This window comes from Canis lupus, chromosome 20, assembly GCF_003254725.2.
Source record: "Canis lupus dingo isolate Sandy chromosome 20, ASM325472v2, whole genome shotgun sequence".
In the NCBI taxonomy this organism is placed as follows: Eukaryota; Metazoa; Chordata; class Mammalia; order Carnivora; family Canidae; genus Canis; species Canis lupus.
In genome coordinates, this window is record NC_064262.1 from 32668397 (window position 1) to 32682547 (window position 14151).

General features: G+C 47.0%; 1 protein-coding gene across 8 annotated transcripts in view; it reads right to left on the bottom strand.

Annotated features, from left to right (window-relative positions):
* Window positions 1–14151, bottom strand: part of FLNB (filamin B) — a 138535-nt gene that overhangs the window by 43104 nt on the left and 81280 nt on the right. For all 8 annotated transcript variants that reach the window (XM_035702623.2, XM_025456319.3, XM_035702622.2 and 5 more), the window contains exons 11-20: window positions 13901–14037; window positions 11984–12177; window positions 10922–11035; window positions 9928–10071; window positions 9554–9677; window positions 9058–9218; window positions 7949–8039; window positions 7503–7672; window positions 2776–2893; window positions 100–362 (exon numbers count right to left, since the gene is read on the bottom strand). In XM_035702623.2, coding sequence (XP_035558516.1) covers window positions 100–362; window positions 2776–2893; window positions 7503–7672; window positions 7949–8039; window positions 9058–9218; window positions 9554–9677; window positions 9928–10071; window positions 10922–11035; window positions 11984–12177; window positions 13901–14037 — 1516 coding nt within the window. The remainder of the gene's footprint in view (window positions 1–99; window positions 363–2775; window positions 2894–7502; window positions 7673–7948; window positions 8040–9057; window positions 9219–9553; window positions 9678–9927; window positions 10072–10921; window positions 11036–11983; window positions 12178–13900; window positions 14038–14151) is intronic.

Here is a 14151-nt window from a genome sequence, read left to right on the forward strand (position 1 = left end):
TAACTTTCCAAAGACCACTGTCACGCAGGATCAGTGAAGGACTACAGTGGTATATTGGACAACAGGAGACAAAGTCCTGGTACAGAAACCAAAGCTGACCTTGGTGGGATCCGGTGGCAGTGAGGCCTCCACTGTGTAGGGGCTTCCAGGCACAGGGTGTCCGTCGTAGGTGACATCTACAGCGTATAGTCCTTCCTCCCGAGGGATGAACTTGGCCGTGCTGCTCTCCCGGCCTGCCACGGGTGCCACCAGACATGGCACAATCTTCCTTGAGGGGCTCGAGATCGTCACATCCAGCTTTCCCTGGCCGCCTGCCCCCTTGGTGTCGATGGCAAACTCCTGCCCCTGCCCTACTTCAACTCCTGGAAGAGAGGAATACACCCTAGTGATGAGCTGACCCTTTGCAGCAGCAAAAACGGCTGAAAGCAGAACAGTGATGGTTCCCTGGACATGAGGCCTTATCTTGGCATGTCCAACAAGCAAGGGTACCAAGGACAAGAAGAAAGACCAAGTTGGGATAATCAGCATTTACCTGGATAACGACCAGTACAGCTACTCGCTAATAATGATACAGATGACAACGATAGCTGACACGTACGGATACAATAATGATTGGTTACTTACTGCCTGCACTTTATCCCCAGGCTCAGGACAGCACATCATCTCCTTTCATTTTTACCACAACCCTCTAGGGTATTATTAGTTACCAATGGCTTTAACAAACTGAGGCTCAGAGGGTAAGGAATGTGTGCAGGGTGCCATATGCAGCAGACCACAAAGGTGGGACTCACACGTAAATTTACTTGACCCCACATTCTGCTCTGCCAACTTATAATCTGACACCATTCTCTCTCCTTTTACTTACTTTTGGTGTTGACTTTGTATCAAAACATCCCCATAAGCCAATGTTTTATTTAATAATCCTTGGCAGCAAATTTAATCCCATAGCCAACAAAGCAAAAGTCACCAAGCTGGCCAATGCAGGGGCACCAAAGAGAGTCTGAAAAACGGACTCTCTGGGCTGCGCTGGTATTTGAAAGGTCTCTGCAAAGCAGGGCCATGGAAAACTCATGTGTTATACTTGCCAAAAAGGGGGAAAGGACTAGGGCACCTGGCTGGCTCAGTCCATTAAGCAGCTGCCTTCGGCTTGGATTGTGATCTGGGGGTCCTGGGATCGAGCCCCATGTGGGGCTTCCTGCTCAATGGGGAACTTGCTTTTCCCTCTCCCTCTGCCACTCTTCCTGCTTGTGCTCTTGCTCTCTCTCAAATAAATAAATAAAGTTTTAAAAAAAGAATGGGGGAAAGGACTTTGAACCAAAATGAAAGCACTGAGAGCATAGGGCCCCCACCACAAGCCAAGGAAATCCTGACTCTAGGGTAGCAGGGGGCCTCCCAAGATATGCACTGCCTAATCACAAGCAAGGAGGCCGTAGAGCGCCATGGCCCAAAGGCTTGCCCTAATCTGCATGGCACCTTCCTGGTCTGGAATTGAAGCCCTAGCTATCTTATAGAAAGCAGCAATGAAGAGATATATGAAAGGCTTGGAATAATGACTTTCATATGCTCAGCCCTCCAGTGACAAAGCTGGCATCTGGCTCTTGCTTCAGAGAGCTCAGAGCTCGGAGGTGGCCTTCTTCACAAATCATGCTTTTGAGTCACAGGTCAGTGAATGTGCTCAACCATGGTCCACCAAGACCAAATAGGCCTGCCCGGGGCGGGGGGGGTTCGCTGAGCCCCACGTGACCAGGCAATCAGGTGAATGTGTGCCATTGTGGTGTGGTCAGGCTACGGCCACATGGCAGCTCATGCCAACAAGGGGACACAGATGTGAATGTTCTCCAAGATGCACTGCTGATGTCAAAAGGCAGGCTGAAGACATATGCATAGAGCAGGATAACTTTAATGCAAAATGAACATTGCCAAATGTTTTCTGCTGGCATATATGCACGTATACATGTAGAGAGAAGGTCTGGAAGAACAGAAACTGAACGGCTCACTTTGGTTAACCCTAGGAAGAGTAAGAGGTGATGGTTAGACTAGAGTTTACTCTCAACTGTGACTTTTTTTGGGTGAAAAATGGATTTATGCATTACTTGCATAAAAAAAGAATTTTATGATCATGTGGTGAACTTTTGAAGCCAAGTGGTAAATACTTCAGTGTTCATATTACACGACTGTCTTTCCTTTTGTATGTTTGGAATTTTCCCTAATAAAACAAATTAAAACATTTTAAAATAATGAAATGAGCTAATACTAATAAGATACCTACCAAGCCAAAGGAATATTGGGGTGGGGTGGGGGTTGTGGTTTCTGAGTGCCAGAGAGTTGGCTTTTATGCTTGAGTGTCCACCCGCATATGAATTCCGTGGCCAAGGACAGCTAAACACAGTAGAAAGTCACCAGAAGGCAATGTGTCCCAACTTCTCTTTGTAATAAAAACGTCCCACCGCGATGCCGGCAGTTACCAAGGGCTATGTGCCAGCCCCTGAATTATGAGCTCATTTAACTTTCAAAATATTCCTGTGAATGTTAAGTGTTCTTGACCACCCCTCCTCCACAGTAAAAATGAGGAGACCGAGGCTTGGTGAGGTTAAGCACAGGTAGGGTCACAGAGCTACCCAGTGCATGGCCCCAGTTCTCACCCACATCTGTCCCATTTCAAAGTCTCTTAAGGCACAATTTGCTTCTCTGCAAACTGTCTTTTGAAGGGAATCTAACTGGCAGCCCTGGTTGGTGGTCTTCGGTGACCTGTCTCCCCTCCATCCACACACTTACTGTTTTCCAGCCCATTAATTTTTATCTTGCTCAGATCCAGCGGAGCAGCCACGCCCACAGTGAAAGGGCTTTTAGGGATGGGGTCGCCACCATACGTAACCAGAACCTGCATGCTGCCCTGGAACGAGAGGAAACAGAGTGCACCTTTGGGCACCAACATCTAATGTGTTGTTTAAACCTGCCTTCCAGATCTTTCATTCCTCCAGAGACACAGGGCACTTGCCTCCACGGATTTAGAACACCACAAACGTATTTCTCTAAGCTTCTGGCCCCATGGCAAAAACTACTGAGAAGTCAGATAAAATCAGAGCAACAAATAACAATAAGCACACATACTCAGTGCTTTTAAGCACTGTCTGGACTCAATCTCCAAACAGTGGTTCCCATCGATGTCCCCATTTTTCCAGTAAAGGAAACTATAGCTCAGGGAAGTAGTCACTTGCCCCACATCACATGCCTGGTAAGTCTGAGAGTTCATACCCATGGCACCCAGATCGGTGTCCCAGCTGCTCTGCCCCACTACCTCCTACGCAGCCACAGCTGACCCCAGCCATGGGTAGAGCTGCTGGGTATGGGAGCCTCTAACTAAACAAAACCAGCTTTCTCTACGTCTTGGAAATCAATTTCAGGCCACTAGACTGAAAGGGATTTGCACACTAGAGCAGTCTCTAAACTCCCACATCTATGTCAAGGAAAGAAAAGTTGCAAGTGTGAAGGGAATCATGTCCACAGGCTTGGCAGATCCCTTGTTAGCTACCTAGGGGGCACAGGAGTGCAGTATGTGCCACGGCTGCTCTCCTCCAGCCAGTCCTGGCCCACTCACTGCTGGCCTCCCCACCCCCTGCCAAACCAAGGCTCCATGAAAGCCCAGGCCTGTCTCAGTAGATTAGGATCTCCCTCACCTCAAACACCCCAGGCATAATGTAAGGGGATGTGGAGGGAGAGACTATGCCCCCTCAAGAATCTGGGGGGCTCACCAGAATTCAGGCTCTGCTGAAAGCTGTCAGTAATCAAGTGTTAAAAGGGTGTAGCTTTTGGCTCTTATATATTTTCTCACATTGCTTTCAATAATAAAAAAGGGGGAGAAAGCCAAGAAAAAATTTGGTTGCATCAATGAAGGAGGGAGGATTGATTCTCCAGGATTTATTGGCAATGAGCACAAACCAACTGGCCCCCTGCCTCAAGGGTGTAATATTTCATGATAGAAGGTACACGGGTCAGATCCTACAGAGTTGAGAGCCAGCCGGGGACAGGAATGGTCTTCTCTTTGTAATAAGGACGTCAGTGGGTGACTTGTGACTTCAGCCGCCATGGCACTCCCATCATGCTAGCTCTTCCCAAGGTTCAATTTGCCCACAAGCCCCTAACTCCTTGAGGGATAGGCCTCACAGCTATCATGGAAAAAGCTTCTCCACCAGCCCTTCTCAGTCTTCTGATTGCATCTCTGGAGTGCCACAGGAGAGGGAAAAATCCCTTCAGTTAAGCCTACGCATCTCATAAAAGAACAAGTGTTCTCATTACCAGTCATAAAAAAAAAAAAACCTCAGATAGGAAATTAACTCTACCTCAAATAACCTAACAGGGGGGAGGAAGAAATCTTAGGAGACTTACACCTGCAATGGCTTGTAGCATTTTAAGGTCTCCTCTGAAGCCCAGCTAAGGAACGGACTGTGCTTTTCCCCTGGAGGGTGGTGACATGAGGAATGTCTGAGCAATGACCACTGGTGCGTTTCACAAAGACCTTGCTGACGGCAGAACAGTTTTATTCTTTCCCCTCTGTGCCTCTGAGACCTTAATCCTACCCTGAGCAGCACACGAATGTAAGACTCTGACCCTAGAGCTCAGGTAAGGACTGGATCAAGTGAGCTACTCACAGCCCCTTCCTCAGAGACCTCCAGGACAGGCAGGGAGGCTCAGTGAAGCTACAGGGTCTCCTCAAGGAACTTCCAGAAAGTATGTGGGGGTTTCAGCTTCCAGTGGCTTCTGACCTGGTGGGTCATGGAGCTGTTGCCACCAGCTTCTCAAAGCGCTCACTCTACATGAAGGAACATGGGCTTGAGAAACTGGAAGTCCCCTGAGGGCACAGACAACCAAAAGCATAGAAGGCAAAATCCTCGGGAGAATATGGCATTGTGTGATCTTCCTTCCATAAAAATCAAGCCGTTGTCCAACCTCTGGTAGGATCCTGAAGCCCCAACCCAACAAGTGACACTCTACTGTACTGCCACCAAAGCAAAAAGAACTCTGACCACTGTCCTGCAATAAGACTGCGACTGGCCCACTACAGGTAGGTGGGCATCTGCAAGCTGTCACTCAGAGACCCTGCAGGGGACAGCAGCACCCGGCAGGTGCCAGGGAGTGAAGAGTCAGCAATTAGGCAGGGCTCCAGATCCTCACGCAGCACAGCCTGTATTCTGAGGGCGACATGCTCACCTGGGCCAAGACCCACCGCTGTCTCTCCACACACACACACCAAACAACTACATTTCTGGAAAGTTCCAGCCTGTTATTCCCCAAAGGGAATAACCATGAGAAGGTACACCTGTGGGCATCAGCCATGTTGGGCACAGCCTTCTGGGCTGACCTCTTAACCACATCCAAGGGCACAGCTCAGAAGACAAGCTAGTTCAACCAATCCTGAGCTGTATGCTGCTCTTCAGAAAAGACAGATCAAAGGTGTGTTGGCCCCACTCTCCCTACAAAGTTCCTGAGTGGTCTCTGCTTGAGAGTAGAGCCTCAACTTTGTGTATTTCCCCCTTTAAGCTGTCAATTCAAGCAAAGAACTCTGTTCTCAACACTGGGGATGGAAAAATATATATGACATATATATAGGACATGATGTCCCATTATCAGGGAACTCACAATCAAAGAGAAGAAATTCAATTTGTTTTATTTGCCATAGAGAAATATACAGAACTGCAAGTTGCCCCAAAAATGAAACCATAAACTTTGCTCTAAACTCCAAACAAAATCAGAGAGGCATCATGTGAGCCATCCACACTGGAGGCAGTGACTAACACCGAGACTCTGCCGGGCTCCTTGGACATATGACAGGCAGCATCTGAACAAAGCCCCAAGTAGCCATAGAGCCTGCCAACAAACCTGCTATTATCAAAGAAATGGATGAACTTGACCTTGGGATGACTTTGAACTAAGAAGCCTCCCACTTTAGCCTCCACCTCTGCCCCAACTGGCAGCTGGTGCATCCAGGGCAAGAGGTTCTGAAGCCCTTTCTGGGAGTACAGGCTAAAACCTGACTCTGTCTTAATGTGTGCAACTTCCTTTCTAATGGCTCAGCCAAAACCCCAAAAAGCTGATAGATAAAGGATAAAGCAAGAGTCTCAAAATGTTTTTAGTAGAGTCTAATAAGACCTTATGACCTTGACCAATGTGCATGGCTGTGCTTTCTGGTACCTTCTCCTAAGGAATGTAGAGAACAGGCAACAAGGATGATGTCAGGCTCATGCTCCCAGTGGTGAGTCTCCCTCTGGCCCTCACCATGAGGAGGAAAAGAATTACCCATTCAGCATTGAGCAGCCTGGATGGGAAGAGTATTTTACCTACAAAAGTATTATTACCACTGCTAGCAATGAACCCCTCATGAAGGTAAAAACAAAGAACAAAACCATAGGAAGAAGCACATCTGGATGTAAGAGGCCACATCTGTACTACAGTACACAAGAATTCACCCTGGAGAACCCCTCCCACTGCCACAGATGTTCTCACAGTAAAGATTCCATCTCCGAGGATATGTAGCCCCCTAACGAGGGGACACCTACACCACCCCCTCCTACACCACCCCCTCATCCTCACCGTACTTCTCATTCCTTCCCACTAGACTCTGGGCAGCTCCTCACTGACTGCCAGGAGAGAGCAATGCTTCTCGGGTGTTGTTTCTACAGAACACATCACCCCTGTCCTCCCACAGAGGGTACCTCACACAAGGGAGACTGTTTTCCTCAGGAAAGAAGAAACCCGAGAGGTTTGCAATGGCTGTGTAGAACACTACACAGAAAAATAGTAAAAACCAGGCTTTTCTTCTGGGTTATCTGTTCCTCAGACCCCAAAGGTGTGGCCATGAAGCAAAACCCAATTTTGAACAAATTAACATGAATTCATACAGAGCAGCAGTTTAGGTGCTTCTTGCTTAAAACAATCAAAGCAAAGTGGCCTGGATCATAGGATCCTGTCTGTGTTCCTGAATTTTGTACAAGGGGATATTCTGGGGCCCTAGATAGTATTTCAGGGGGACTAAAGGCTGACTGGCTCTTTGAGGGAGACCCACAACACCACCTTGTAAAAGGGCCAGCAGGGGAATATAAAGGTGTTGGTATTGCCGCTCCTCCCCATGAGGAATTCAGCAAAGACTAAACAAAGGCCAGATGGCAAGGAAGGGCTTGTGTGTGGAATAAGAGGTAGATACCAGGCCCCGAATTTCAAGAGCTCACTGTTTCTGCTAAAACCCAAAATGGAGGTAGGAGATGGGGACACGGAGAGAGGGGGTAGCTTCCTGCTTGTTCTTAGGGAAACCTTCAGGCTCTCCTCACAGGACCAACCACCTCCTGGGAGGCTCAGGAGGACAGGCATGGAGAGCCGCCACCTGCAGAGGAGCACTTCAACAGAGCGCAGATCACAGCCTTGATGTCCAAAGGGCCCAGCGCGGCACTGAGGGGGAAGGGGCCTGGGTGACGGGGAGGCAGAGGACAGGGGAATGGGAAGGACCCTACCTGCTGGGTGGGTGTGTATTTAACGGTGTGGGAGTAGTCATAATTGTCGATAATGTCCAAATCCCTCACGGCGTCTCCAGGAACGGGGCTGCTGAACTGCACGTTCAGTGGGGCTTTTCCGGCTCCTTTGGTATAGACCGTGAAGTGGGTCGGTTTCCCATTTTCCACACCTGGAAAGATATACCGTGAAGTGAGGAGACAGGCCTAGCTGGAGCGGTTTCACTTTTACAACCAGTCAGACGGGTTCATCAGCACCAGCTCTACCAAGGCAGTCAGTGACAGGGGCTGGTCCTCAGCCACTGCCAACAGCTCCCTGCTGAACGGGGCCCCCACAGACCAACTGCCTTGGACAGAGACAAGTCTCTCAAGGTCCCTGGACCAAACACGTCCATGGCCACTGGCCTGCAGTAGTCCCCCAGGACAGCCTCACCAGCGTGCCATCCTACCTGCTTTGCTGAGCCCAGGGCCTTCCGCCTTCACTTTGCTGGCATCATGGGAAGGGTCAACTTTCACTCTGAAAGGGCTGGCAGGGATTTCCTGTAGGGAAGACACTGTCTCAGTAGGAAAGCCCCTGAAGCATCTGCCAGAGTTTAGCCTTCTAATGACACGAAGGAGGAGACCTCTGTGACTCTGGCAGGTGGCAGGCAAACTTCCGTCACCACACGTCAAGCCTTTGTACTTTAGCCTCAGGTAGAGGCCATTGGGGGTCACTAACAAATGCCTGGACTTCTAACATCGCAGGCTTTGACCTGCTCACTGCACAGCTAAAGGAAAGTCTCCTACAAATGCATCTGAAAATTCTGAGGCTTAACACCAAAGGTTGAGTACTTAGGATGCAAAAAACCCAGCAAGAATAAAACCGAAGATGACAAGAACATGTAGGATTGGGGGGGGGGGGGGAGGATATGTCCTCAGGTACAGCTCAGAGCTGATCAGAAATAGAATGATTATAATTCTTCATAAAGAAAGTTGCAGATTATTGGAATAAAGGCAAAACAGGTTAACTGGATGAAATCAATTCAAGACCAACACTGTCAGGCACAGAACTTTCTCCTGAGACTCCTATCCTTATGTGAGATTAATTTGAATCACCAGGATCCCACTGTTCCCTGTTTTAAGTACCACTCGACTTATCCTCACCTATCACACATAAATATGAACTCAATTTGAAAGGTCAAAGCGCCTGTTACTATAAAAGTTTAAGGGTCAAGGCCAAAGCCATTGCTTCAAAGTGGTCAAAGTAGAACACATCTAGAAGCTCATTGTGTTTCAATCAGAAACTTGATGAGTGTCTCTAACAAACCAGTCTCCTTCCAGAGCCCTGCTATAACCATTGAATACAGTCTGCCTCACTTTTGCTAGAAAGTGGTAAAATTTTAGTTCTGAGTGTTTTGTTTTGTTTTGTCTTGTTTTTCCTTCATGGTTTTCGGAAACCAGAAAGGAAAACTGCTGAGCAGAATTCTCAAGACACTGCCCTACTGCTAAAAACAAAAACAAAAATAAAAAGGAAATATGCACACAGGTGGCCAGAAAGAACCCAGGCCCAAAAACACACCTGAGATGCAAAGAGAACTTTGATAGTGTATCGCCCGGCGGCAGGAGGCACGTATTTGACCGTAAACGTGTCGTTGGCGTTGTGAATAATGTCAAAGTCCACGTCTTCCTCATCCTCACTTAATACCCGAGCATCACATTTAATGCCAACGCTGACATCACCTGGAACAGACCAGCTTATGAGCGCACCAGTGTACAAGAAACAGCACGTCCCATGCAATCACTTCCAGCTCAGCTCAGCTAACACCCCAAAAAAGCAATTGGGAAGTTTCCAGTAACAAACCTGACAAAGGGATGGTGCTAAGTCAGGGCTTTGGAGAAGGGATGAAGGATTAGCAAAGATCACCAAGGAATTGACACAGACGCTCATTAGATGAACAATGACCTATTCAGGCGCACTATTTTCTGGCTCAAAGTTCACTGCCCTTCAAACGTTAGGAAAAGAATGTTCCTCCTCAAGGAGCAACAGTCACCACGCTGGGGAAGCCCCATCTTACCTTCCCCAGCCTCAGTACAGTCCACTGTGAAATGAGTAGGCTCATTTGCCTTCAGTCCACTTCGCTCCACACCTGGCCCAAATACCTTGACCTTCTGGGGATGGCTACCCTGCCCGATATTGACCTGAAGAGAACATAGGAGAAAGTTATAACCAACTCTTCCTCCACCTGGACCCAGTGAAAAATTGTTAGTTAATATTGTTAGAAATAATAGTTTTGGGGAGCAATCTAGAGCACTCTGTCTTTCAAACCACTCCATCTGTCATAGCTGACCAGGGATGGATGGATCTGCCTTGGTCATCAGGCATGGAGCACAGGCTTGCCACAAGACTTAGTTTTTTCATATAACAGCAGGATCATGCTTCACAACCTACCCTGTAGGGACTGTGTGGGATGTTCACACCTCCCCAGACCACAGCAATGGTGTGCTTGATGGCCTTAACCGGGGTGTACGAGCAGGCATATGTCCCATCCATCCGGCTCTTCATCTGGATGTCAATGGGCTGGCCTTCCCCATCCTACAAAAGAACAGGGGCTAAGAAAAGAAACTGGCCCTCACACATTCTTCATCAAACAGGGCCACCACAGCTTCCCGATACAATCAAGTCACCACTCATCCAACAAAACTTCACAGAAGAACTATGCTATTCCCCACTCTCACAATGCATGCCATCATTATAGGTGATAAAATACTGCCTGTATTTACTTCTTTTTAATAAGAGACATACAACCCCAAAAGAAAGCCATGGCTACTCAGTACTTCTTAATTTGGGAGCACCTGGGTAGTTCAGTCAGTTAAGTGTCCAACTCTTGATTTCAGCTCAGGCCATGATCTCAGGGTCTAGAGACCACGCACTGCATCAGGCTCCATGCTCAGCAGGAGTCTGCTTGAGATGCTGTCCTTCCTCTGCCCCTCCCCTCACTCAGGTGTGTGCTCGTGCATGCACACATACACACACTCTCTCTCTCTCTAAAATAAATAAATAAATCTTTAAAAAAGTACTTCTTAATTTTAACTCCTGCACTTAAATCATTGGGCCAAATTCAATTAAATTAGATAAACATCTTTAATAGATTCTTATTTACAAACCTCCTGCCAAGCTACCTAGGTAGCTTTGGCCACACTGAAGGATGTGGACAGGGAAATCTGAAATCAACCCTGTTTCCAAAAAATATAAATCATAAAGATGAGAAAAGCACCCTGCTTTATACATTAGAATCCCATTTAATCCTCACATAACCCCATGAGATAAATATTCTTATTATTCTCAATATGTGGATGAATGAACTGAGGGTCAGATGAACTGAGCAACTTGTCATTGCAATGACAGAAATGTGTCCCCTGATCATTAGCCCCTGGAAACTTACCTGAGCAAATATCTTCAAGGGAGCTTTTCCAGCATCCTTAGGATCCACAGTGAACTCAGCCAGGTTGTTGACAATGCACCCAGATTTCTCCAAACCTGGCCCATATGCTTGAACCTGGGGCAAAGGGCCAATAATGATTCTTTCTGTGCAAGGCCCCAATGAAACCCCAACATAACGACCAAGTAACCAGAGAATGAGATGAGAACAAAACCACTTGTTTTGGGGTCTCACTTTATAGTACCTAACATCATGCTCAAGTAGGTTGCAACTCAAAAATAAAAACAGGATCATTAACCTCCCACGAGGAAGGAAACTCTCAAAAACCAAGCTCCAATCCAACCTGGGGCTCCTTGCCTTATTCTGAGTTGATATAGATAACTTCCAATAACCAGGGCAGGGACCTCTAGCCATGTCCTTTCAATATTCCCACTTTAAGGGGGCTCAGAACCTTTACCACACACATTCCAAAAGTTAGCAGCTTCCAGAGAGCAAAGGACAAGCAGTTGGCCAAAGAGGGAAACCAACCAGCCCAGAATGACATCAGCCTATATAAACAGCGGCCCAGGTGGGCCACAGCAGCACACGTGGGGTTGTGGAGGCTTCCTTCTAGCAGGTAGGCTGCCCCAGACTCGATGCTTATCAGCCTCCTAAGAGTGTGACAGAAGCTCTTAGAAACACTGCTCCAATTTAAGAGAAGGGAGCTAGGGAGAAAAAAAATATCTTTCATTTATGAAGAGCGGCTTCTGCAGCCCCCTGCATGGGCCAGGCCCTGAGCTAAGGGCTGTCTTTGTGCACGTTAGCTCCCCAAATCGTCCCAGATACACTAGGAAGCAGACCCTATAATTCCCCTTTTATGGAGAAAGAATCAAGAGTCAGAGAGGTACGTGACTTGGCCAGCATTAGAGAAGCTCTACATGGTACTACCAGGGTTCTAACTCAGACCAAACTCCACATGGCTCCCCGCTGCTCTCCCTCAACACGCTGTTTAAGGTCACTCTCTGGGTACCACAGGGAGGGCCAGGAGCCAGCAAGAGAGCACAGAAATATGACAAACAGACTCACCAGATCTGGGTTGTAGTCTCCCGCAGCTGGATGGATGAAGGCCATGTATGGGCTCTCCTTGATGTCTTCATCATCACACATGATGTGAACGGCATATTCGCCGGGCTCCCTGGGCCAGTACTTGACATCACATGACCCATCATTCTGGTCGTCATACTCAATCTTTGCCTGGGAAGGGCCTTCAATGGCAAACCCTGGGGGACAGGGTGAGAGGGACCCCTATTTGCATGGTGGAAAGAACCTATCTTGTGTTACCAGCAGCTCAAACCCTCAAAGCCAAGTATCAGCCAGAAGCTTGAAATCTGTTTGTGTCTCCTTCCCACAAAACCAAGCCTCTTGAGTCTCTACTAGACATGGAAGGGTTGGATCTTCTACTATGTTTTTTGGTTTTGTTTTTTTAAACTTCATCTAACAAGGAAGGTCAAGCAAAATCTTAAACCGATGCCCACCCTTTGCCCCATCAAATCCACTTCTGGGCTTTTGTCTGAAGGAAATAATCAAGGATATTCATAAACAGATACAAAGTACATGGATTCAGCACTGTTTCTACAGGAAAACTGTGGAAATAGCTAGAGAGCCTAACATTAGACATCCATACAATGGAATTCCAAAGAAACCATGGAAAATCAAGACATAGCCTCTATTTATCTGAGGCAGAAAAATAGATTCCCCCCAGATATTTTTTTGTGGCAGATGAATGTATTTTTTTTTAAGTCTAGAAGGATATGCCAAAGGTTTAATATCATACCAAAACATTTATTTATTTATTTATTTATTTATTTATTTATTTTTTAGAATTTTATTTTATTTTTTTAAATTTATTTATTTATGATAGTCACAGAGAGAGAGAGAGGCAGAGACACAGGCAGAGGGAGAAGCAGGCTCCATGCAGGGAGCCCGACGTGGATTCGATCCCGGGTCTCCAGGATCGCGCCCTGGGCCAAAGGCAGGCGCCAAACCGCTGCGCCACCCAGGGATCCCCAAAACATTGATTTAAACACTAAAGGTGATTTCTTCTTTTTCCCAGTTTGCTTATTTTCACTACCTAAAACAAGTAGTCACCAAACTATGGCCAGTGGGCCAAACTGATCTGCTACCTGTTTTTGTACATAAGGCTTTGCTGGGACACAGCAACACTCCTTTACTTCTGTCCTTTCTATGGCTGCTTTCATACTACAATGGCAGACTCACAACAGTTGCAGCAGGGCAAATATGGCCCACAATACTAAAATATTTGCTCTCTTGTCTTTTCTAGAGCAGGCTTGCTGACCATTGTTCTAAATGAATCCTATATACATCAGATGTGTACTTAAAATATCCTGTTAGGCTCCTAAAACATCTTGTTAGGCTCCAAAGAATATTTATTCTTCAAATTTCTAGTTTCAACAAAATTCATTCATCCATCTAAACTAAGAATTAGGGGCACCTGGGTGCCTCCATGGTTGAGTGTCTGCCTTTGACTCAGGTCGTGATCCTGGAGTCCTAGGATCAAGTCCTGTATCAGGCTCCCAGTAGGGAGCCTGCTTCTCCCTCCATCTGTGTCTCTGCCTCTCTCTCTGTATGTCTCTCATGAATAAATAAGTAAAATATTTAAATAAATAAATAATCAGTCAACAATATTTGCTGAGCATCTTGTATGTTCTCAGCACTATTTCAAGCACAACACCCATAGGAAACCTCTGCCCTTGAGGTTTAGCAGATGAATGAATGAAGAGGCAGAGGGGACCTTGAAAGGCATGAGGAAAATGAAAATTGCAATCCCATAGCAGTATTAAGAGTTGGATTTGGGTGGTCAGGAGGCCAGGAGGCTAAGGGTAGTGAGGTTTGGAGGAAGCCCCAATTCTCAGTCTGACCCTGGGACCAAGCCTTGTATAATCTCAGCCCTCCAGAAGCTGTTGGCCAGCTGTTTCCACCTACCCAGAGACCCCACTTCAGAGCCAATGGACTCTACCACGAAGTCTGCTGACCGCCCGACAATCCCACCATGAAGGCCAGGGCCCCATGCACGAACTTTCTGCATGCCTGCTTCAGGGCCAACTTGAACCTCAAAGGGGCTAGGAGAAAAAGAACAAAAAGCATTAAAGAAAAGCAAAGAAGGGACTAATTATAGCCATAAGCTGTTTACACATATTTTTCCACTCCTTCTACCTGGCGTCCTAATGTTCAGC